This window comes from Petromyzon marinus, unplaced genomic scaffold (genome assembly GCF_048934315.1).
Source record: "Petromyzon marinus isolate PM22_M1 ecotype Great Lakes invasive population unplaced genomic scaffold, UKy_Petmar_22M1.pri1.0 PM_G_Scaffold_9, whole genome shotgun sequence".
In the NCBI taxonomy this organism is placed as follows: domain Eukaryota; kingdom Metazoa; phylum Chordata; class Hyperoartia; order Petromyzontiformes; family Petromyzontidae; genus Petromyzon; species Petromyzon marinus.
Genome location: NW_027423046.1, coordinates 4,402,581 through 4,425,430, shown reverse-complemented (window position 1 = coordinate 4,425,430; position 22,850 = coordinate 4,402,581). Strand labels below are relative to the sequence as shown.

General features: G+C 50.6%; 1 protein-coding gene across 2 annotated transcripts; it reads right to left on the bottom strand.

Annotated features, from left to right (window-relative positions):
• Nucleotides 1-5,441: 5,441 nt before the first annotated feature.
• On the bottom strand, nt 5,442-22,599 carry LOC116937264 (uncharacterized). 2 transcript variants are annotated; one of them, XM_032944336.2, is made up of 9 exons: nt 22,444-22,599; nt 21,818-22,016; nt 21,208-21,386; nt 15,735-16,099; nt 15,256-15,421; nt 13,985-14,344; nt 10,789-11,103; nt 10,055-10,403; nt 5,442-9,923 (listed from the first exon to the last, which is right to left on the bottom strand). In XM_032944336.2, exons 1-9 carry the CDS (start codon nt 22,535-22,537, stop codon nt 9,797-9,799), a joined length of 2,154 nt encoding a protein of 717 aa, XP_032800227.2. In that variant the 5' UTR covers nt 22,538-22,599; the 3' UTR covers nt 5,442-9,796. The 2 variants fall into 2 exon arrangements, with proteins under 2 accessions (XP_032800227.2, XP_075919265.1); XM_076063150.1 differs by having other exon boundaries at nt 10,789-10,872.
• Between the last annotated feature and the right edge of the window lie 251 nt (nt 22,600-22,850).

Genomic DNA, 22,850 nt, shown 5'->3' with positions numbered 1-22,850 from the left:
ATCGGAGAAAATTATATCGTGATCCCCCACAGCGTTGTAACAGTGATCAGCTACGGCAGAAGAATTCATTTTCAACCGAGAGGATGGTTTCAAATTAAGCAACCATTGGAAAGATGTTCTAAATCGAACTAAACATTAAACTAATTTCAGTGGTACAGTATATTTTTCAAGTAGTGGTACCCCAAACTTTCGCAGCTCTTATAAATTCCCCCTTTTCACACCATCAATAGGTAAACTCCCCATCCCCCCTTTCCCCCCCCCCCCCACGCCAAACTGCAAGTCCACCGGCATGTACACCACCTCTTTCCAAAAATCCGCCAATCAAATGCTAATTTTTATGCTAATTTCTTTGTCAGAACACCTTGTTTGCTCGCACACAGGTCCGATGTCTGAGCGTGGTTGTGTTTCGCTAAATTATCCTGTTTGATGAGTACTAGGTGCCTCGGTGAATGTATATGCTCTAACTTTAACATAGCTATTTCTGTGACCAGTTACAAGCTAATTACTCAGCTATTTCAATGCTAAATTTGATGCTAATTCCTTGGTCAAGGGGTACCTCTGCGGATGTGTATACTTTAACTTAGCTATTTCAATGAGCCATTTCAATGCTAAATTATATGCTAATTCCTTTGTCAAGGCACTTGGCCTTTTTCTTCTCACACAGCTTAAAGGTCGTGATCTAAGCGTGGCTTCTTCCACTCCAGCGCTAATTCCTTTGTCAAGGGGTACCTCTGCGGATGTGTATACTTTAACTTAGCTATTTCAATGAGCCATTTCAATGCTAAATTATATGCTAATTCCTTTGTCAAGGCGCGTGGTCTTTTTCTTCTCACACAGCTTAAAGGTCGTGATCTAAGTGTGGCTTCTTCCACTCCAGCGCTGTCCTCCAGACAGTCTCGTCCCTTCACCTGATGAAGGCCGCTTGTGTTGTGGCCGAAACGTCGTGATTTTTTGTTATTTTTTCACCTACGTGACTTTACCCAATAGAACCAAAGAGTATGGATCCTAGCAGTCACGAAAGCTTTAAATCTAGAAGAGATGTTGATGATGTTGATGTTGTTGATGATGTTGTTGATGATGATGTTGTTGATGGTGTTGATGATGTTGATGGTGTTGTTGATAATGATGTTGATGGTGTTGATGTTGTTGATGGTGTTGTTGATAATGATGATGTTGATGGTGTTGATGGTGTTGATGTTGTTGATGGTGTTTATAATGTTGTTGATTTAAAAGCTTTCGTGCCCGCAGGAATTCATATTCTTTGGGTAAAGTCACGCAGATAGAACAATAAAATACAAAAAACCCACGAAGTTTCGATCTCCCCTGCCACCCTTTTCCTGATGTCGACCGCTTGTGTTGCGATCGAAACGTCGTGATATTTTAAATTATTTTTGTATTCACTTTATGATTTTATTGTTCTGTGCGACTTTACCGAAAAACCCAAAGAATATAATCGCGTTGTTTATGATGTTGATTGGGAATTTCCAGCGATGCGTCGCACTCAAATTTTAAATATTAATTCACTCTTCAACGTCACAATTTTTTTTACCGATTGGCCGTGTCGGGTGGTGTGAGGTTTGCGACACATTTTTACTTACGCGATCGTACCCAGAAATCCTCATTATGAATAAATACGTGTTAAACTGATGTTGTTGTTGTTCCACTCCGCACTTCCACAGTTTGGGTTGCATGTTACAAAATCGCCACACTCGACAGCGGCATTGTGACCATGTCTCTGGACTTGGTCACATGTCCAGGCGTGTAACTCACGCAGACGCTCGGACCTACTGACCAACCCACTTAGCCACTCACCCACCAACTCTCCCACCCACCCACCCACTCATTTACCCACCCACTCAGTCACACACCCACTCACTCACCCACCCACTCATTTACCCACTCACCCACTCAGTCACACACCCACTCATTCACCCATGCATGGACTAGTGGCCACGGGAGGTAATGACAGGAGAGTCATCCTGCAGTGAGTGGACTAGTGGCCACGGGAGGTAATGACAGGAGAGTCAGCCTGCAGTGTGAGTGGACTAGTGGCCACGGGAGGTAATGACAGGAGAGTCAGCCTGCAGTGTGAGTGGACTAGTGGCCACAGGGGGGTAATGACAGGAGAGTCAGCCTGCAGTGTGAGTGAGTGGACTAGTGACCATGGGAGGTACAGGAAAGTCAGCCTGCAGTGTGAGTGGACTAGTGGCCACGGGGGTTAATGACAGGAGAGTCAGCCTGCAGTGTGAGTGGACTAGTGGCCATGGGAGGTAATGACAGGAGAGTCAGCCTGCAGTGTGAGTGGACTAGAGCCACGGGGGGTAATGACAGGAGAGTCAGCCTGCAGTGTGAGTGGACTAGTGACCATGGGAGGTAATGACAGGAGAATCAGCCTGCAGTGTGAGTGGACTAGTGGCCACAGGAGGTAATGACAGGAGAATCAGCCTGTAGTGTGAGTGGACTAGTGGCCATGGGGGGTAATGACAGGAGAGTCAGCCTGCAGTGTGAGTGGACTAGTGACCATGGGGGGTAATGACAGGAGACTCAGCCTGCGGTGTGAGTGGACTACTTTTTTTAGACCATCTATAGGCCACACACATTCTGGGTGTGCATGATTTCCGCCGAATATCTACACTTGGCCAACAGCAAAAACAAACACAAAATCCAAAATAACTGTGCTGCAATACACGACCGTGACACGCAAACCTCGCCTGGCTAAAGGAAAACGATGCCTTATCTTTCCCGATGCAGGTGTACTAACTGACTCGGAGAGACACTAAGAGCAGGAGGCGCTCTGTTTATTAAAACGGCCTTAACAGTTCACACTTGCTCGCTACGGTTCCCGGTCAGGGCAGCCGGTAGACCGCCTGGCCGGCGACGCCGAGACGGTGGCGAAGACTCCAGCGGCACAACGGAGACCTCGCTGCTCCAAACGGACGGCCCCCCCAGTTCCCTCTCATACTGTCGGCGTGGCTCCCCCGCCCCCCCCCCCCCCCCCACCACGGCCACGCGCACAAAGACAGACGTCACATTTCGATTTGAAGCTTTCGTGACTGCAAGGATTCATTTTCTTTGGTTCTTTCGGTAAAGTCACCACCACGTAGAATGAGAATAAAATAACAAATTGATAAAATAAAATAACACAATACAATTCTCACGACGTTTCGGCCACAACACAAGCGGCCTTCATCAGACAGTCTCGTCCCTTCGCCTGATGAAGGCCCGCTTGTGTTGTGGCCGAAAATTCGTGAGAATTTTATTGTGTTATTTTGTTTTATCAATTTATTATTTTATTCTCATTCTACGTGGTGGTGACTTTACCGAAAGAACCAAAGAAGACAGACGTCACGCTCGCACACAAAGACAGACGTCACGCTCGCACACAAAGACAGACGTCACGCTCGCACACAAAGACAGACGTCACACACACAAAGACAGACGTCACGCTCGTACACAAAGACAGACATCATGCTCACACAAAGACAGAAGTCACGCTCGCACACAAAGACAGACGTCACACACACAAAGACAGACGTCACGTACACAAAGACAGACGTCACGCACACAAAGACAGACGTCACGCTCGCACACAAAGACAGACGTCACGCACACAAAGACAGACGTCACGCTCGCACACAAAGACACGTCACGCACACAAAGACAGACGTCACGCTCGCACACAAAGACGGGCACGCAGGCACCTTGCTCAGTGCTGGCTCCTCTGGTTGAGTTTTTTCTCTCCCCACCTCGACAGCGAGGAGCCCGCGGCCGCCCCGACAGATCCCCGAAGCCTTGGTGCTTGGGGGGAGCAGCGGTGGAGCGGCGGTGAGCGCGCCGTGCTACACGCCCACCCAAGGTTAGTTCCCACTCCTGGCCAACATCGCCGTCGATTATCTAAAGGCGGTTCTAATTCTTCCCTAGATCGAGCGACCAAACTCGGCCTTGGCTGAGTAACCGGTGCCGTGTGCAGACATCAACAGCCCGGGCGTCGCGTTGGCCATTCAACCCCCTCGCGTGTGCCGTTGCCGGCCTCGATAGGCGCTAACAGCGCTTGCCCCGGCAGTCTGTGATCTAAACCCGCGGGACTCTGGCACAAAATACAAAGAGGGCAATGAGCGAGGACATCCTCCACGGAGCTCGATGGCAAAAGACAAACCTCGACTTGAAGCTTTCGCGACTGCAAGGATTCATCTTCTTTGGTTCTTTCGGTAAAGTCACCACCACGTCGTCCCGACAGTTTCTGTACCTTTCACCTGAAGACGGCCGCTTGCGTTGTGGCCGAAACGTCGTGAGAATTTTATCGCGTTATTTTATTATTTTATTCTCACTCTACACGGCGGTGACTTTACCGAAAGAACCAAAGAAGATGAACCTCGACGTCAACTTTTCTGATGTCACCTTCAGACTGGGCCCGCATCCTCCTTCAGGACAAAACTGCACTCCATTGGTGGAAAAGACCTCACGTCTACGGGACTACCAACGCCCCCACAGGGACAACCTGCATGCCCCTTGCTTAAGAGATCCTACGTTAAATATGCTGTTATGCTTTACAGCTTCTTAAATTTACTTAGGAAAATTAACCAAAGCTTATGGATGCACAAATAGAAGCCTAAACGAAAATCTTGGGAGACATTGAGACTACAAATCGAGTCTTTTCTGTTTCCTTGATGCACCTGCCAGTACTAGGAAGACTTTTGTTTTCAAACTGCTCCTCGCTAAGGTTCCCCAGAGAGAGAAAATTGGTCTAGCTGTGGCATCATCGGGGATTGCTGTGTGAGTCGATGTGTGTGTCTTTGAGTCCATGTCTGTGCATTTAGGTCCGTGTGTGTGTGTAAGTCGATGTGTGTCTATGTCTTTTTTGCCCGGGCAACGCCAGATGTCTGTGTGTGTACGTCCATGTGTGTAAGTCCAAGTGTGCGTGTCAGTCCATATGTGTGTTAGTCGATGTGTGTGTGTTAGTCAATGTGTGTTCATGGCTCCATGTGAGTGTGTAAGTCTCTGTGTGTGTCTCTCTATCCCCGTGTGTCTCTCTCCCCGTGTGTCTCTCTCCCCGTGTCTCTCTCTCCCCATGTGTCTCTCACTCCCCGTGTGTCTCTCTCCCCATGTGTCTCTCTCCCCATGTGTCTCTCTCCCCATGTGTCTCTCTCCCCATGTGTCTCTCTCCCCGTGTGTCTCTCTCCCCGTGTGTCTCTCTCCCCATGTGTCTCTCTCCCCGTCTCTCTCCCCGTGTCTCTCACTCCCCGTGTCTCTCTCTCCCCGTGTCTCTCTCCCCGTGTGTCTCTCTCTCTCCGTGTCTCTCTCTCCCCGTGTCCCTCTCTCCCCGTGTCCCTCTCTCCCTGTGTCTCTCTCCGTGTGTCTCTCTCCCCGTGTGTCTCTCTCTCTCCGTGTCTCTCTCTCTTGTTGTATATGAGCCTTTTCCAAAATTGATATTAACAATAATATCTGCCGATATATATTTTAATAATAAAGGAAATAATGCATAAAAACACACAAACCCAAAAACCCGCAAACACAGATGGAGATCATAAACAGGCCATAAATAAATAATAAAACTCTCAAGGCGAGGATGTAACAGCTATCGGCGAAAATCTCCAGATGAACAAGAGTTTGATGGGCCCCTTAGGAAAGGTCCCTCCGAGGTCAGAACACCAAGAGACTAGACACGGAGACGCCAACAGGGTAAATCGTATACATATTTTTTTCCTTATTTGCCAGTAAAACAACAAAAAAATTAAAAGGCAACAACAAGAATAAGATGAAATTAGCGGTCCTAACGCTCACTCCAATTAAGAACAGGCCACCAGACACATCAGTGAATTATTATCCAATGATTAATTCGCTATCAAATGATTTTCACCTTTAACACTTACTGTTAAAACAAAGCTTTGAGACAAAATACAGTCACATCAAAGGTTTTCGAGAAGGAATGAGACAACGGGCAAACTTGCGAAAGAGTTTAAACAATATCCCAAGCAACCCCGACCACCTTTGCCTCTCTCGCTCGCGGGGAAGCAGGAATTACACCTTATCACAAGGGGCCATCTGGAAAAGCCAGCCGGGTTTGATGAGGAGACACACCCCACCCCACACACGGCAACCAGGCAAACAAAGTTTTAAAGAAATTGCAATATAACATTAGTAATAACGTGTTCACCTTACACGACATTCCATTATAGAACCTTACAGAACCAAGGGATATGGATTCCAACAATCAAGAAATGGACCTCTTAAACTCAGGATGATAATTATTTTTCTTTTTAATAATTCCATCATAACAATTCGAACCTCGGTAAAACCGAGAGGTGTCGGGAGGACGTAGTTACAAACACGAGTCTTGGCGAACATGGGACCAAATGGTATTTGAGAAAAATAAGTCGAAAGTATAAAGAGATAGGTACTCCCGACCACCTTTGTCTCTCCCGAAGAGCGCGAGAGAGGAATTTCACGCCAGGGCAAACAGATCGTTATCGCAGGAGCCATCTGTACACACACGAACTCACACACACAGACCCCGCCCTCCCCCTTTTCCACTGCGCAGAGAGAATTGTCTTTGAATATAACGGTCAGCCGCATTTTCAAAAGTTCAGTGAAACCTGCTGTCAGAGAAGTTAAGTCAAGAGTCAAGACATCAGCGAGTCAAGACGTCCACAGGACGAGCAGTCGCATGGAGCGGCTGGCTCCGAGCCTCGCTGAGTAGTGAGGATCGCTGAGTCGCGATGTATCAACAAAAGTGAGTCATACAGCAGTGGAGGAAACCTGCTGTCAGCGAACCAGCACGGGCGCGTTCGCGCACTTCAACAGAGAGAGCACGTGCGACTCAACTCACTCAACTGAAGAAAAAGGTTGGCCAGCCACCAACAAAGTATCAGCGAATCAGCGCTGAGAGCGCTCGAGCATCTCCACAAAGAAAGCACGTGCAACGTGGCTCAACCAGCAGCGGAAAAGCACGAGCAGCCGCCAACAACTTCAGCAAACCAGTGACCAAGCGCGTGCGACTTGAGTCATACAGCAGTGGAGGAAACCTGCTGTCAGAGAGCCGCCAACAACCTCAACAAAGAGAGCGCGTGCGACTCGGCTCACTCAGCAGAAGAAAAACTTGACCTGTCGCCGGCGAGCGCAGCGGCAGATACTACAGTAGCGGAAAGAGCGCGCGCCGGCGTAGCTCATCCAGCAGTGGAGGAAACTGCTGTCAGCGAATCAGCACGGGCGCGTTCGCGCATCTTCAAGGAGAAAGAGCGCGGCCAGCAACGCCAAGCAAGAGCGTGCAGCAGCTCAGCCAGCAGTGGAGAGAAACTGCTATCAGCGAATCAGCACGGGCGCGTTCGCGCATCTTCAAGGAGAGGGAGCGCGCGCCACCAGCGTGCCATCAGCATCAGCACCAGTGCGTGCCAACAGCGCGCCACCAGCGCGCCACCAGCACCAGCGCGTGCCAACAGCGTGCCACCAGCGTGCCACAGTGCGCAACTTCGCGTCACCAGCGCTGAGAGGGCAGCGGCCCCGCACTCAACACCCATCGGTGCGACGACGGCGAGTGTCGTGCTGACTCATCCAGCCAGCGGTGGACAGAAACTGGCAGCCGGTCGTATGCAACCCCTCCTCCACACTCTCCCCCTCACTCCCCCACCGCGCCGCAACACACAGGAAACACATTTTGGACACAAGAGATGCTAACCTCGGCGTCTGCTTTACGCAAAGAATTGAACCAGTGATAACGAAGACACAGATACGCATATCGGGATAATCAAGAAGGGTTGCCACTCCAAGGTGGTGCATTAAAAATCAATTCATAACGAAAAATACTGCTGTCATTGAGTTGCATAATAACCAATCGCCCTACTGTTAAAAACGTGATAAGAATTTACTTGAAGGTCTATGAATGGATGTGGTACTGTGTGGGCAATGTTTAAATACGAATTTACATTATAAGGTTAAGGTTTTGATAGAATAGTTCGCATGTTTTTAATCTCTCTCTCTCAACAACCGATCGATTGCGTTACGCGTCGGGAATTAACCATAGGTGCCGCTATCGAGGTGAAACAACGCAATCGTGATGGTATCATGTTAACGCTGTGTTGAAATTCCAAAATCCCGAGATTGAGTTTCATATTATCCAAAAATTAAAGTTAGCTAGAAAATAAAATTGATTAAAGCAGAAGGTTTGTGTGTGATTCTTCCTGAAATTCTGCATAATATTGTTCTGCGTATGAGATCTGAATCCTGGGGACCTATCATAAGTACACTATCACCACACATAATCCATAACACACATAATTCGTAATGTTCAATCGAGAGTAATCGTATCCTTATCGATAATACGGAATTAAAGAGCAGAGTCGAATCGACTCTCTCTCATTCACGCTCACAACGCCTGCATCACTGCATACGATTAATTGCGTCATTCCAATTCATAACACAATCCTCGTCACCGAGGCTCGACCTGATAATCCATAACGACTTGCATTATCCTAACCACGCCCACTCGCATAAATTAATACGATTATCTCTCGAATCAGCATAATTTATGCGCATAATTACACTAATTAACATAATTTCGGATAAATTATGCAAATCTCAAATTTCATTTAATTTTCATTATTTTCATCAATTTTCATAACACCTATATATACAACATGAATCTGTGGGTCTCTGTGTGGTGAGTCTGTGGGTGTCTGTGTGGTGAGTCTATGGGTCTCTGTGTGGTGAGTCTGTGGGTCTCTGTGTGTGGTGAGTCTGTGGGTCTCTGTGTGGCGAGTCTGTGGGTCTCTGTGTGGTGAGTCTATGCGTCTCTGTGTGGTGAGTCGGTGGGTCGCTGTGTGGTGAGTCTGTGGGTCTCTGTGTGGTGAGTCTGTGGGTCTCTCTGTGTGGTGAGTCTATGGGTCTCTGTGTGGTGAGTCTGTGGGTCTCTGTGTGGTGAGTCTGTGGGTCTCTGTGTGAGTCTGTGGGTCTCTGTGTGGTGAGTCTATGGGTCTCTGTGTGGTGAGTCTGTGGGTCTCTGTGTGGTGAGTCTATGGGTCTCTGTGTGGTGAGTCTGTGGGTCTCTCTGTGTGGTGAGTCTATGGGTCTCTGTGTGGTAAGTCTCTGGGTCTCTGTGTGGTGGGTCTGTGGGTCTCTGTGTGAGTCTGTGGGTCTCTGTGTGGTGAGTCTATGGGTCTCTGTGTGGTGAGTCTGTGGGTCTCTGTGTGGTGAGTCTGTGGGTCTCTGTGTGGTGAGTCTATGGGTCTCTGTGTGGTGAGTCTGTGGGTCTCTGTGTGGTGAGTCTATGGGTCTCTGTGTGGTGAGTCTGTGGGTCTCTCTGTGTGGTGAGTCTATGGGTCTCTGTGTGGTAAGTCTGTGGTACTCTGTGTGGTGGGTCTGTGGGTCTCTGTGTGAGTCTGTGGGTCTCTGTGTGGTGAGTCTATGGGTCTCTGTGTGGTGAGTCTGTGGGTCTCTGTGTGGTGAGTCTATGGGTCTCTGTGTGGTGAGTCTGTGGGTCTCTGTGTGGTGAGTCTATGGGTCTCTGTGTGGTGAGTCTGTGGGTATTATTTTGGCAATCGTCATCAGGAGGAGAAAAGAGGGGGATGAAAGCCGCTGAAGCAGCAGGCTGTTTTAAAGTTTTAAAGTTGGGTGTAGCCCAAGGGTCATAAACAAAGTGGGCACAACTTTACCGAAAGACCCAAAGAAAATGAATTCCTGCAGTCACGAAAGCTTTAGGTCGAGTCTAACTGTGTCTCTGTATATACACTACACTACTATATACTACACTATACACTACACTACACACTACACTACTATACACTACACTACTATACACTACACACTACACAGAATACGGAGAGAGACACGGATGGACTGGGCCTCTGTGTCCTGGCGGTGTGCCACTCACGGAGCCACGGTCGCCCTCCGCGTTTCTCCGCGGTGCCTTGGGGAGCGTGGGGGGATCCTCCCTGCACGCATGTGGGTAGTGGGGGGGTGGTGGGGTAGTGGTGGGGGGGGGCACAGTGGCAGGTCGTCACACAGACGACCCCGCGGGCACCGCCGACGTCCGCCCGACGTCCGAGAGAAGCGAGCGACTCACGAGGGGCCCCAGGGCTCGTGACGACGCTGACGCTGACGCTGACGGGGGTGGCAGTAGAGCAGCAGCAGCAGCAGCAGCGTGGCCACCAGGGCGAGGGACACGGCGAGGATCGCGGCCCAGCTGGCCCGGCCCGCCGCCGCTGCCGCCGCAGAATTCTCTGCGTGGCCAAACGGTCCCCCGCGTGGCGTCAGCGTGCCGCCGTAGCACGACGACAACCGCCGCGATGACCACACGCGCCAGGCTAGGCGCCCTTTGAGGCTCGCGGCGCTTGCACCCGGGCGTTGCGGGTCGAGGGAGCGAGACGGAGGGACGGACGGAGACAAAGTTCCCCCGTGAAGGCCACGGCGGACTGTCGGGGCGGGTGCCGTTAGCGAGTGTCAGCAGCTGAGAAGGCCGTGATTGTGACAAACGAGGGGATGGGTGGCCAGAACAGGGACACACACACGCACACACACACGCACATGGAAACACACACACATGCACACGAACACACACACACGCACACGGACACACACACACACACACACGGACACACACACACGCACACACACGCACACACACGGACACACATGCATGCACACGGACACACACACGGACACGCACACACGCACCAACACACACACAATGACACGGACACACACAAAGCAACACACACACGTGCACGTACACGGACACGCACACACACACACGTACACGGACACACACACATGCAACATTCAGAGATGCGAACAAACCTGTTCGTGTGTCCAGTTGCCTGTTCGGACCGAAAGTCGTGAGTTCAACCGGCGTGCAACAGACGGCGGTGGTGGCATCTACATCTGTAGAACGTGAAGAACCAGTTGCATTTACATCTGTAGAACGTGAAGAACCAGTGGCATCTACATCTGCAGAGCGTGAAGAACCAGTGGCATCTACATCTGTAGAACGTGAAGAACCAGTGGCATCTAAATCTGTAGAATGTGAAGAACCAGTGGCCTCTACATCTCCAGAAGGTGAAGAACCAGTGGCATCTACATCTCCAAAAGGTGAAGAACCAGTGGCATCTACATCTGCAAAACGAGAAGAACCAGTGACATTAATATCAACAGAATATGAAAAAACAGTGACATGTACATCTGTAGCACGTGAAGAACCAGTGGCATCTACATCTACAGAACATGAAGAACCAGTGGCATCTACATCTGTAGAACGTGAATAACCAGCGGCATCTACATCTGCTGAACGTGAAGAACCAGTGGCATCTACATCTGCAGAGCGTGAAGAACCAGTGGCATCTACATCTGCAGAGCGTGAAGAACCAGTGGCATCTACATCTGCAGAACGTGAAGAGAACGTCAATAACCAGTGGCATCTCCATCTGCAGAACGTGAAGAACCAGTGGCATCTACATCTGCAGAACGTGAAGAACCAGTGGCATCTACATCTGCAGAGCGTGAAGAACCAGTGGGATCTACATCTGCAGAACGTGAAGAACCAGTGGCATCTACATCTGCAGAACGTGAAGAACCAGTGGCATCTACATCTGCAGAGCGTGAAGAACCAGTGGCATCTACATCTGCAGAACGTGAAGAATCAGCGGCATCTACATCTGCAGAGCGTGAATAACCAGCGGCATCTACATCTGTAGAACGTGAAGAACCAGTGGCATCTACATCTGCAGAGCGTGAAGAACCAGTGGCATCTACATCTGCAGAACGTGAAGAACCAGTGGCATCTACATCTGCAGAGCGTGAAGAACCAGTGGCATCTACATCTGCAGAAGATAATGAGCTTTGGGTCTCCATGTGAGTCTATGGGTCTCTGTGTGAGTAGTCTATGGGTCTCGGTGTGATGAGTCTATAGGTCTCTGTGTGAGTCTATGGGTCTCTGTGTGAGTAGTCTATGGGTCTCTGTGTGAGTAGTCTATAGGTGTCTGTGTGAGTAGTCTATGGGTGTCTGTGTGATGAGTCTATGGGTGTCTGTGTGAGTCTATGGGTCTCTGTGTGAGTAGTCTATGGGTCTCTGTGTCAGTCTATGGGTCTCTGTGTGATGAGTCTATGGGTCTCTGTGTGAGTAGTCTATGGGTCTCTGTGTGAGTAGTCTATGGGTGTCTGTGTGGTGTGTCTATGGCTCTCTGTGTGAGTAGTCTATGGGTGTCTGTGTGATGAGTCTATGGGTCTCTGTGTGAGTAGTCTATGGGTGTCTGTGTGATGAGTCTATGGGTCTCTGTGTGAGTAGTCTATGGGTCTCTGTGTGAGTAGTCTATGGGTGTCTGTGTGAGTAGTCTATGGGTGTCTGTGTGAGTAGTCTATGGGTCTCTGTGTAAGTAGTCTATGGGTCTCTGTGTGAGTAGTCTATGGGTGTCTGTGTGAGTAGTCTATGGGTGTCTGTGTGAGTAGTCTATGGGTCTCTGTGTAAGTAGTCTATGGGTCTCTGTGTGATGAGTCTATGGGTCTCTGTGTGAGTAGTCTATGGGTGTTTGTGTGATGAGTCTATGGGTCTCTGTGTGAGTAGTCTATGGGTGTCTGTGTGATGAGTCTATGGGTCTCTGTGTGAGTAGTCTATGGGTCTCTGAGTGAGTAGTCTATGGGTGTCTGTGTGATGAGTCCATGGGTCTCTGTGTAAGTAGTCTATGGGTGTCTGTGTGAGTCTATGGGTCTCTGTGTGAGTAGACTATGGGTCTCTGTGTGAGTCTATGGGTCTCTGTGTGAGTCTATGGGTCTCTGTGTGATGAGTCTATGGGTCTCTGTGTGAGTAGTCTATGGGTGTCTGTGTGATGAGTCAATGGGTCTCTGTGTGAGTAGTCTATGGGTGTCTGTGTGAGTAGTCTATGGGTGTCTGTGTGAGTAGTCTATGGGTCTCAGTGTGAGTCTATGAGTCTCTGTGTGATGAGTCTATGGGTCTCTGTGTGAGTAGTCTATGGGTCTCTGTGAGTAGTCTATGGGTGTCTGTGTGAGTAGTCTATGGGTCTCTGTGTGAGTAGTCTATGGGTGTCTGTGTGATGAGTCTATGGGTCTCTGTGTGAGTAGTTTATGGGTGTCTGTGTGAGTAGCCTATGGGTGTCTGTGTGATGAGTCTATGGGTCTCTGTGTGAGTAATCTATGGGTCTCTGTGTGAGTAGTCTATGAGTGTCTGTGTGAGTAGTCTATGGGTCTCTGTGTAAGTAGTCTATGGGTCTCTTTGTGAGTAGTCTATGGGTGTCTGTGTGAGTAGTCTATGGGTGTCTGTGTGAGTAGTCTATGGGTCTCTGTGTAAATATTCTATGGGTGTCTGTGTGAGTAGTCCATGGGTCTCTGTGTGAGTAGTCTATGGGTCTCTGTGTGATGAGTCTATGGGTCTCTGTGTGAGTATTCTATGGGTCTCTGTGTGAGTAGTCTATGGGTCTCTGTGTGAGTCTATGGGTCTCTGAGTGAGTAGTCTATGGGTGTCTGTGTGAGTAGTCTATGGGTCTCTGTGTGAGTCTATGGGTCTCTGTGTGAGTAGTCTATGGGTCTCTGTGTGGGTAGTCTATGGGTGTCTGTGTGAGTAGTCTATGGGTCTCTGTGTGAGTAGTCTATGGGTGTCTGTGTGAGTAGTCTATGGGTGTCTGTGTGAGTAGTCTATGGGTCTCTGTGTGATGAGTCTATGGGTCTCTGTGTGAGTCTATGGGTCTCTGTGTGAGTAGTCTATGGGTGTCTGTGTGATGAGTCTATGGGTGTCTGTGTGATGAGTCTATGGGTCTCTGTGTGAGTAGTCTATGGGTCTCTGTGTGAGTAGTATATGGGTCTCTGTGTGAGTAGTATATGGGTCTCTGTGTGAGTAGTCTATGAGTCTCTGTGTGAGTCTATGGGTCTCTGTGTGAGTAGTCTATGGGTCTCTGTGTGAGTAGTCTATGGGTGTCTGCGTGAGTAGTCTATGGGTCTCTGCATGATGAGTCTATGGGTCTCTGCGTGGGGCAGTGTCAATTCTCACCGATGACAGAGAGGTTGACCCTCCCCTCGAAGTTACCGTGGGGGAAGGTGACAATGTGACAGAGGAAGAGGCCCCCGTCGCCAGGACGCACGTCCAGCAGCTCCAGCGAGACGTCGCCGGGAGGCCCCCCAACGCGGAACCGCAGTCGGCCCGCGAGGGACGAGTTGGAGTACGCCGTGCCGTGCAGCGGGCTGAGCGTGGCCAAATTGGCCCCCGCCCAGACGTAGTCACGGGAGGCCTTCAGCCAGTTGGCCTGCACCACCACCACGGCCGCACCCCACAGGACGCAGCGCAGCAGCGCCACCTTCTGGCCGACCACCGCCGTGACCTGGCCGTCCGTGTCGACACCCACACGAGGGGCTGGGTGGGAAGACCACGCAGAGACCCATAGACTACTCATAGAGACCCATAGACTACTCATAGAGACCCATAGACTACTCATAGAGACCCATAGACTACTCATAGAGACCCATAGACTACTCACGCAGAGACCCATAGACTACTCACGCAGAGACCCATAGACTACTCACAGAGACCCATAGACTACTCATAGAGACCCATAGACTACTCATAAGAGACCCATAGACTACTCATAGAGACCCATAGACTACTCATAGAGATCCATAGACTACTCACGCAGAGACCTATAGACTACTCAGAGACCCACAAGACTACTCACGCAGAGATCCATAGAGTACTCATAGAGACCCATAGACTATCTTCTTTGGTAATTTCGGTAAAGCCACGTAGAATGAGAATAAAATAATAAATTGATCAAATAAAATAACACAATAAAATTCTTACGACGTATCGGCCACAACACAAGCGGCCTTCATCAGGTGAAGGGACGAGACTGTCTGGAGGACAGTGCTGGTCTGAGCGTGGCTGTGTTCGCTCCAGCGCTGTCCTCCAGACAGTCTCGTTCCTTCACCTGATGAAGGCCGCTTGTGTTGTGGCCGAAACGTCATGAGAATTTTATTGTGTTATTTTATTTTATCAATTTATTTTATTCTCATTCTATGTGACTTTACCGAAAGAACCAAAGAAGATGAATCCTTGCAGTCACGAAAGCTTTAAATCGAAATCCATAGACTACTCATAGAAACCTATAGACTACTCACGCAGAGTCCCATAGACCACTCAAAGACCCACAAGACTACTCACACAGAGACCCATAGACCACTCATAGAGACCCACAAGGCTACTCACACAGAGACCCACTTCACACGCACAAAAATACCTCTCACTCATTCACCCAGCCACCCACTCACCCCCGGTGCTGTATGGTGGAGGGACAGAGACACACGACAGTGGAGACCACTCCCCTGCCTTCCACCGTGGCAAGTCGGCTACCATTCTCACGCGGACGCAGTACTCATCCTCGCGTCCCGGCAGAAGCATCATTCGGTGTTGGTACCGGCATCCGATGAAGCGCTCCTGGCAGTAAGCATCATCATCATCAGTAGTAGCAGCAGTAGTAGTAGCAGCAACAGCATCATCATCAGTAGTAGTAGCATCATCAGTAGTAGTGTCATTGGTAGTAGCATCATCAGTATCATCATCATCATTAGTAGTAGCAGTAGTAGTAGCAGCAACAGCATCATCATCAGTAGTAGCAGCATCATCAGTAGTAGTGTCATTGGTAGTATCATCATCATCATCAGTAGCAGCATCGCCACCCACCCACTCAACCACACACATCTCCCGCCACAACCTCCCGACCCCCGTCACAACTCCGGCAACCTCTCACCGTGAGTCTAACGCCGCCTCTTGTTGAGATGTCAACCTGATGGTGATACTTCACGTCGTGGGCCACCAGCGCCCTCCACCCCCGCCCGACGGAGACCAACAACGACAGCTTCCGCACCTCCGGCTCTCCGTCGACCGCCGCCTCCAACTCCCCAGCCACCCCAGGACCACCGTCATCACGGCGGTCATCGTCACCGCCGTCACGGTCATCGTCATCGCCGTCGTCGTTGTAGCCATCATCGTCGTTGTCTTCATCGTCACCCACAACACCGCACTCCTCATCCTCACCACCATCGCCCTCCTCCTCCTCCTCCCCCCGCGTCAGTTTGTCGAGCCTCAGGGTGAACGACGGAGCGCTGAGCACAGCTGAGACACGGGAGAGGGGGGGTCATGGCGAGGGATGTTTGTGTGATCTCTCCCTGTCCTACAGAGTGAGTGAGTGGAGTTTGTGTGATCTCCCCCTGTCCTACAGAATGTGTGAGTGGAGTTTGTGTGATCTCCCCCTGTCCTACAGAGTGAGTGGAGTTTATGTGATCTCCCCCTGTTCTACAGTGTGAGTGGAGTTTGTGTGATCTCCCCCTGTTCTACAGAGTGTGTGAGTGGAGTTTGTGTGGTCTCTCCCTTTCTTACAGAGTGAGTGAGTGGACTTTGTGTGATCTCCCCCTGTCCTACAGAGTGAGTGGAGTTTGTGTGATCTTCCCTTGTTCTACAGAGTGAGTGGAGTTTGTATGATCACCCCCTGTTCTACAGAGTGTGTGAGTGGAGTTTGTGTGATCTCCCCCTGTCCTACAGAATGAGTGAGTGGACTTTGTGTGATCTCCCCCTGTCCTACAGAGTGAGTGGAGTTTGTGTAATCTCCCCCTGTTCTACAGAGTGAGTGGAGTTTGTATGATCACCCCCTGTTCTACAGAGTGAGTGGAGTTTGTGTGATCTCCCCCTGTTCTACAGAGTGTGTGAGTGGAGTTTGTGTGATCTCCCCCTGTTTTATAGAGTGAGTGGAGTTTGTGTGATCTCCCCCTGTCCTACAGAGTGTGTGGAGTTTGTGTGATCTCCCCCTGTTCTACAGTGTGAGTGGAGTTTGTGTGATCTCCCGCTGTCCTACAGAGTGTGTGGAGTTTGTGTGATCTCCCCCTGTCCTACAGAGTGAGTGGAGTTTGTGTGATCTCCCCCTGTCCTACAGAGTGTGTGGCGTTTGTGTGATCTGCCCCTGTCCTACAGAGTGTGTGGAGTTTGTGTGATCTCCCCCTGTTCTACAGAGTGTGTGAGTGGAGTTTGTGTGATCTCCCCCTGTCCTACAGAGTGTGTGGAGTTTGTGTGATCTCCCCCTGTCCTACAGAGCGAGTGGAGTTTGTGTGATCTCCCCCTGTCCTACAGAGTGAGTGTGTGGAGTTTGTGTGATCTCCCCCTGTTCTACAGAGTGAGTGAGTGGAGTTTGTGTGATCTCCCCCTGTCCTACAGAGTGAGTGGAGTTTGTGTGATCTCCCCCTATCCTACAGAGTGAGTGAGTGGAGTTTGTGTGATCTCCCCCTGTCCTACAGAGTGAGTGAGTGGAGTTTGTGTGATCTCCCCCTGTCCTACAGAGTGAGTGAGTGGAGTTTGTGTGATCTCCCCTGTCCTACAGAGTGTGTGAGTGGAGTTTGTGTGATCGCCCCCTGTCCTACAGAGTGAGTGAGTGGAGTTTGTGTGATCTCCCCCTGTCCTACAGAGTGAGTGGCGTTTGTATGATCTCCCCCTGTTCTACAGAGTGAGTGGAGTTTGTGTGATCTCCCCCTGTCCTACAGAGTGAGTGAGTGGAGTTTGTGTGATCTCCCCCTGTCCTACAGAGTGAGTGAGTGGAGTTTGTGTGATCTCCCCCTGTCCTACAGAGTGTGTGAGTGGAGTTTGTGTGATCGCCCCCTGTCCTACAGAGTGAGTGAGTGGAGTTTGTGTGATCTCCCCCTGTCCTACAGAGTGAGTGGCGTTTGTATGATCTCCCCCTGTTCTACAGAGTGAGTGGAGTTTGTGTGATCTCCCCCTGTTCTATAGAGTGAGTGAGTGGAGTTTGTGTGATCTCCCCCTGTCCTACAGAGTGAGTGGAGGTTGTGTGATCTCCCCCTGTCCTACAGAGCGAGTGGAGTTTGTGTGATCTCCCCCTGTCCTACAGAGTGAGTGGAGTTTGTGTGATCTCCCCCTGTCCTACAGAGTGAGTGGAGTTTGTGTGATCTCCCCCTGTCCTACAGAGTGAGTGAGTGGAGTTTGTGTGATCTCTCCCTGTCCTACAGAGTGAGTGAGTGGAGTTTGTGTGATCTCCCCCTATCCTACAGAGTGAGTGGAGTTTGTGTGATCTCCCCCTGTCCTACAGAGTGAGTGGAGTTTGTGTGATCTCCCCCTGTCCTACAGAGTGAGTGAGTGGAGTTTGTGTGATCTCTCCCTGTCCTACAGAGTGAGTGAGTGGAGTTTGTGTGATCTCCCCCTGTCCTACAGAGTGTGTGAGTGGAGTTTGTGTGATCTCCCCCTGTCCTACAGAGTGTGTGGAGTTTGTGTGATCTCCCCCTGTCCTACAGAGCGAGTGGAGTTTGTGTGATCTCCCCCTGTCCTACAGAGTGAGTGTGTGGAGTTTGTGTGATCTCCCCCTGTTCTACAGAGTGAGTGAGTGGAGTTTGTGTGATCTCCCCCTGTCCTACAGAGTGAGTGGAGTTTGTGTGATCTCCCCCTATCCTACAGAGTGAGTGAGTGGAGTTTGTGTGATCTCCCCTGTCCTACAGAGTGTGTGAGTGGAGTTTGTGTGATCGCCCCCTGTCCTACAGAGTGAGTGAGTGGAGTTTGTGTGATCTCCCCCTGTCCTACAGAGTGAGTGGCGTTTGTATGATCTCCCCCTGTTCTACAGAGTGAGTGGAGTTTGTGTGATCTCCCCCTGTCCTACAGAGTGAGTGAGTGGAGTTTGTGTGATCTCCCCCTGTCCTACAGAGTGAGTGAGTGGAGTTTGTGTGATCTCCCCCTGTCCTACAGAGTGAGTGAGTGGAGTTTGTGTGATCTCTCCCTGTCCTACAGAGTGAGTGAGTGGAGTTTGTGTGATCTCCCCCTATCCTACAGAGTGAGTGGAGTTTGTGTGATCTCCCCCTGTCCTACAGAGTGAGTGGAGTTTGTGTGATCTCCCCCTGTCCTACAGAGTGAGTGAGTGGAGTTTGTGTGATCTCTCCCTGTCCTACAGAGTGAGTGAGAGGAGTTTGTGTGATCTCCCCCTGTCCTACAGAGTGTGTGAGTGGAGTTTGTGTGATCTCCCCCTGTCCTACAGAGTGTGTGGAGTTTGTGTGATCTCCCCCTGTCCTACAGAGCGAGTGGAGTTTGTGTGATCTCCCCCTGTCCTACAGAGTGAGTGTGTGGAGTTTGTGTGATCTCCCCCTGTTCTACAGAGTGAGTGAGTGGAGTTTGTGTGATCTCCCCCTGTCCTACAGAGCGAGTGGAGTTTGTGTGATCTCCCCCTATCCTACAGAGTGAGTGAGTGGAGTTTGTGTGATCGCCCCCTGTCCTACAGAGTGAGTGAGTGGAGTTTGTGTGATCTCCCCCTGTCCTACAGAGTGAGTGGCGTTTGTATGATCTCCCCCTGTTCTACAGAGTGAGTGGAGTTTGTGTGATCTCCCCCTGTCCTACAGAGTGAGTGAGTGGAGTTTGTGTGATCTCCCCCTGTCCTACAGAGTGAGTGAGTGGAGTTTGTGTGATCTCCCCCTGTCCTACAGAGTGTGTGAGTGGAGTTTGTGTGATCGCCCCCTGTCCTACAGAGTGAGTGAGTGGAGTTTGTGTGATCTCCCCCTGTCCTACAGAGTGAGTGGCGTTTGTATGATCTCCCCCTGTTCTACAGAGTGAGTGGAGTTTGTGTGATCTCCCCCTGTTCTATAGAGTGAGTGAGTGGAGTTTGTGTGATCTCCCCCTGTCCTACAGAGTGAGTGGAGGTTGTGTGATCTCCCCCTGTCCTACAGAGCGAGTGGAGTTTGTGTGATCTCCCCCTGTCCTACAGAGTGAGTGGAGTTTGTGTGATCTCCCCCTGTCCTACAGAGTGAGTGGAGTTTGTGTGATCTCCCCCTGTCCTACAGAGTGAGTGAGTGGAGTTTGTGTGATCTCTCCCTGTCCTACAGAGTGAGTGAGTGGAGTTTGTGTGATCTCCCCCTATCCTACAGAGTGAGTGGAGTTTGTGTGATCTCCCCCTGTCCTACAGAGTGAGTGGAGTTTGTGTGATCTCCCCCTGTCCTACAGAGTGAGTGAGTGGAGTTTGTGTGATCTCTCCCTGTCCTACAGAGTGAGTGAGTGGAGTTTGTGTGATCTCCCCCTGTCCTACAGAGTGTGTGAGTGGAGTTTGTGTGATCTCTCCCTGTCCTACAGAGTAAGTGGAGTTTGTGTGATCTCCCCCTGTCCTACAGTGAGTGAGTGAGTGGAGTTTGTATGATCTCCCCCTGTCCTACAGAGTGAGTGAGTGGAGTTTGTGTGATCTCCCCCTGTGCTATAGAGTGAGTGAGTGGAGTTTGTGTGATCTCCCCCTGTCCTACAGAGTGAGTGGAGTTTGTGTGATCTCCCCCTGTCCTACAGAGTGAGTGAGTGGAGTTTGTGTGATCTCCCCCTGTGCTACAGAGTGAGTGAGTGGAGTTTGTGTGATCTCCCCTTGTCCTACAGAGTGAGTGAGTGGAGTTTGTGTGATCTCCCCCTGTCCTACAGAGTGTGTGGAGTTTGTGTGATCTCCCCCTGTCCTACAGAGTGAGTGAGTGGAGTTTGTGTGATCTCCCCCTGTTCTACAGAGTGAGTGGAGTTTGTGTGATCTCCCCCTGTCCTACAGAGTGAGTGGAGTTTGTGTGATCTCCCCCTGTCCTACAGAGTGAGTAAGTGGAGTTTGTGTGATCTCCCCCTGTTCTACAGAGTGAGTGAGTGAGTGGAGTTTGTGTGATCTCCCCCTGTCCTACAGAGTGAGTGAGTGGAGTTTGTGTGATCTCCCCCTGTCCTACAGAGTGAGTGAGTGGAGTTTGTGTGATCTCCCCCTGTCCTACAGAGTGAGTGAGTGGAGTTTGTGTGATCTCCCCCTGTCCTACAGAGTGTGTGGAGTTTGTATGATCTCCCCCTGTTCTACAGAGTGAGTGGAGTTTGTGTGATCTCCCCCTGTCCTACAGAGCGAGTGGAGTTTGTGTGATCTCCCCCTGTGAGCCGAAGACACACACACAGGCAGAAAGAGTCACAGACATACACAGCGACACACACAGACAAAGATGACAAAGATCCTCCGTGTAGCCTGAAAAAGACCGTTGGGGAAAGTGCTGTTAGTGAGCACCAGACAGACACGGACAAAGAGAGACACAGAGAGAGAGACACAGAGAGACACACACACACAGAGACACAAAGAGAGAGACACAGAGAGACACACACACAGAGACACAGAGAAAGACACACACAGAGACACAGAGAGAGAGACACACATAAAGACAGAGGCATATGTACAATCTCGTGCCACTCACTTTCCATCAAGGGCAGGACTACAACGGCGACCCAGCGTGAGGATCGCGACGGCGAGGATGAGAAGGCGAATCTCACACGGAGGAGGTAGCGGTCACCGGGATCGTCCAGCGCCGAGGAGACGTCGCACCGTGTCTCCGTTGTGGAAGCGCAGACGGTCTGCCAGCGGGCTCGTCTGAAGCTGCGCAGACAGAGACACAGGGAGGAGTGGTGAGGGTGGTGAGGAGCCAGTGGGTGAGAGAGACGTGTGTGTGTGTGAGTGGGTTGGTGGATGAGTGGGTTGGTGAGTGAGTGGGTGAGTGGGTTGGTGAGTGGGTGAATGGGTTGGTGAGTGAGTGGGTGAATGGGTGAGTGGGTGATTGAGTGGGTGAGTGAGTGGGTTGGTGAGTGAGTGGGTTGGTGAGTGGGTTGGTGAGTGGGTGGGTCAGTGGGTTGGTGAGTGGGTTGGTGAGTGGGTTGGTGAGTGGGTGAGTGAGTGGGTGAGTGGGTGAGTGGGTTGGTGAGTGAGTGGGTGAGTGGGTTGGTGAGTGAGTGGGTAAGTGAGTGGGTTAGTGAGTGAGTGGGTGAGTGAGTGGGTTGGTGAGTGAGTGGCTGAGTGAGTGAGCATCTCACAGTTTGCTCTGAACTGTGTATGTAACATTCAGGAACGTTGAGTTGGTCGTGGTCGTGGTGGTCGAGTTGATGGTGAAAGGATCAACAAGTGGGGGTCTATCCCCTCCATCCCCACTGGGAGCCGCTTCAACGGGGTCCCAGCAAAGGGTCGCCAGGAGGTCTCGAGACTCCAAACGAACATTCAGTGGGAACAGCGGAGCTGGGCAGATGGGGAAAAACATTCAAGAGTGCGTTAACCACTGCACCACCACTCCTCACTCACACACACAGTGCGTGAACCACTGCACCACCACTCCCCACACACTTCCACACACAGTGTGCTAACCACTGCACCACCACTCCACACACACACAGTGCGTTAACCACTGCACCACCACTCCCCACACACACACACAGTGCGCTAACCACTGCACCACCACTCCACACTCACACAGTGCGCTAACCACTGCACCACCACTCTCCACTCACACTTACACAGTGCGCTAACCACTGCACCACCACTCTCCACACAGTGCGCTAACAACTGCACCACCACTCCCCACACAGTGCGCTAACCACTGCACCACCACTCACCCCACAATCACAACCTGGCACCCGATTTATCGACCACCTCGGGCTCTGCTCACCGTGGCTGCTGCACGTGACGAGGTGGTGGAGGAGGAGGAGAGGCAGGATGAAGGGGAAGAGTAGGCCAAGTTTGTAGAGTTTCGACATCGCCATTAACCCCACACGCAGCCACGCGTCCGCCTCACCCAAGTCACGTGCTGAGGAAATCGATTCAAGGTTTAATTAAAAACTCGGATCGATTCCTATGTGGATAACAAATGCGAATCGATAGTGGTCAAAAATGTAGCCGATGGCATCGATCCCTATTGAGACTGCATTGGAATTGACGTTGGTCGTGAGTGTAAAATGGAATCGAATACATTTTCGATAACATGGGAATTGATTATGGCGATTTGTTCTAACATAGGAATCGATCTAGCTAGTGATTTAAAGCGCATAGAATCGAATCCCATTGGGATACCTACCA

Excerpts from the sequence above, each read along its gene's own strand:
- LOC116937264 (XM_032944336.2), bottom strand. The coding sequence starts at position 22,537 with ATGGCGATGTCGAAACTCTACAAACTTGGCCTACTCTTCCCCTTCATC. Across the intron at positions 21,387-21,817 it reads TACACAGTTCAGAGCAAACT|CTTCAGACGAGCCCGCTGGC; the intron begins GTGAGATGCTCA and ends CTGTCTGCGCAG. Across the intron at positions 9,924-10,054 it reads CACGAGCCCTGGGGCCCCTC|GGAGGATCCCCCCACGCTCC; the intron begins GTGAGTCGCTCG and ends ACATGCGTGCAG.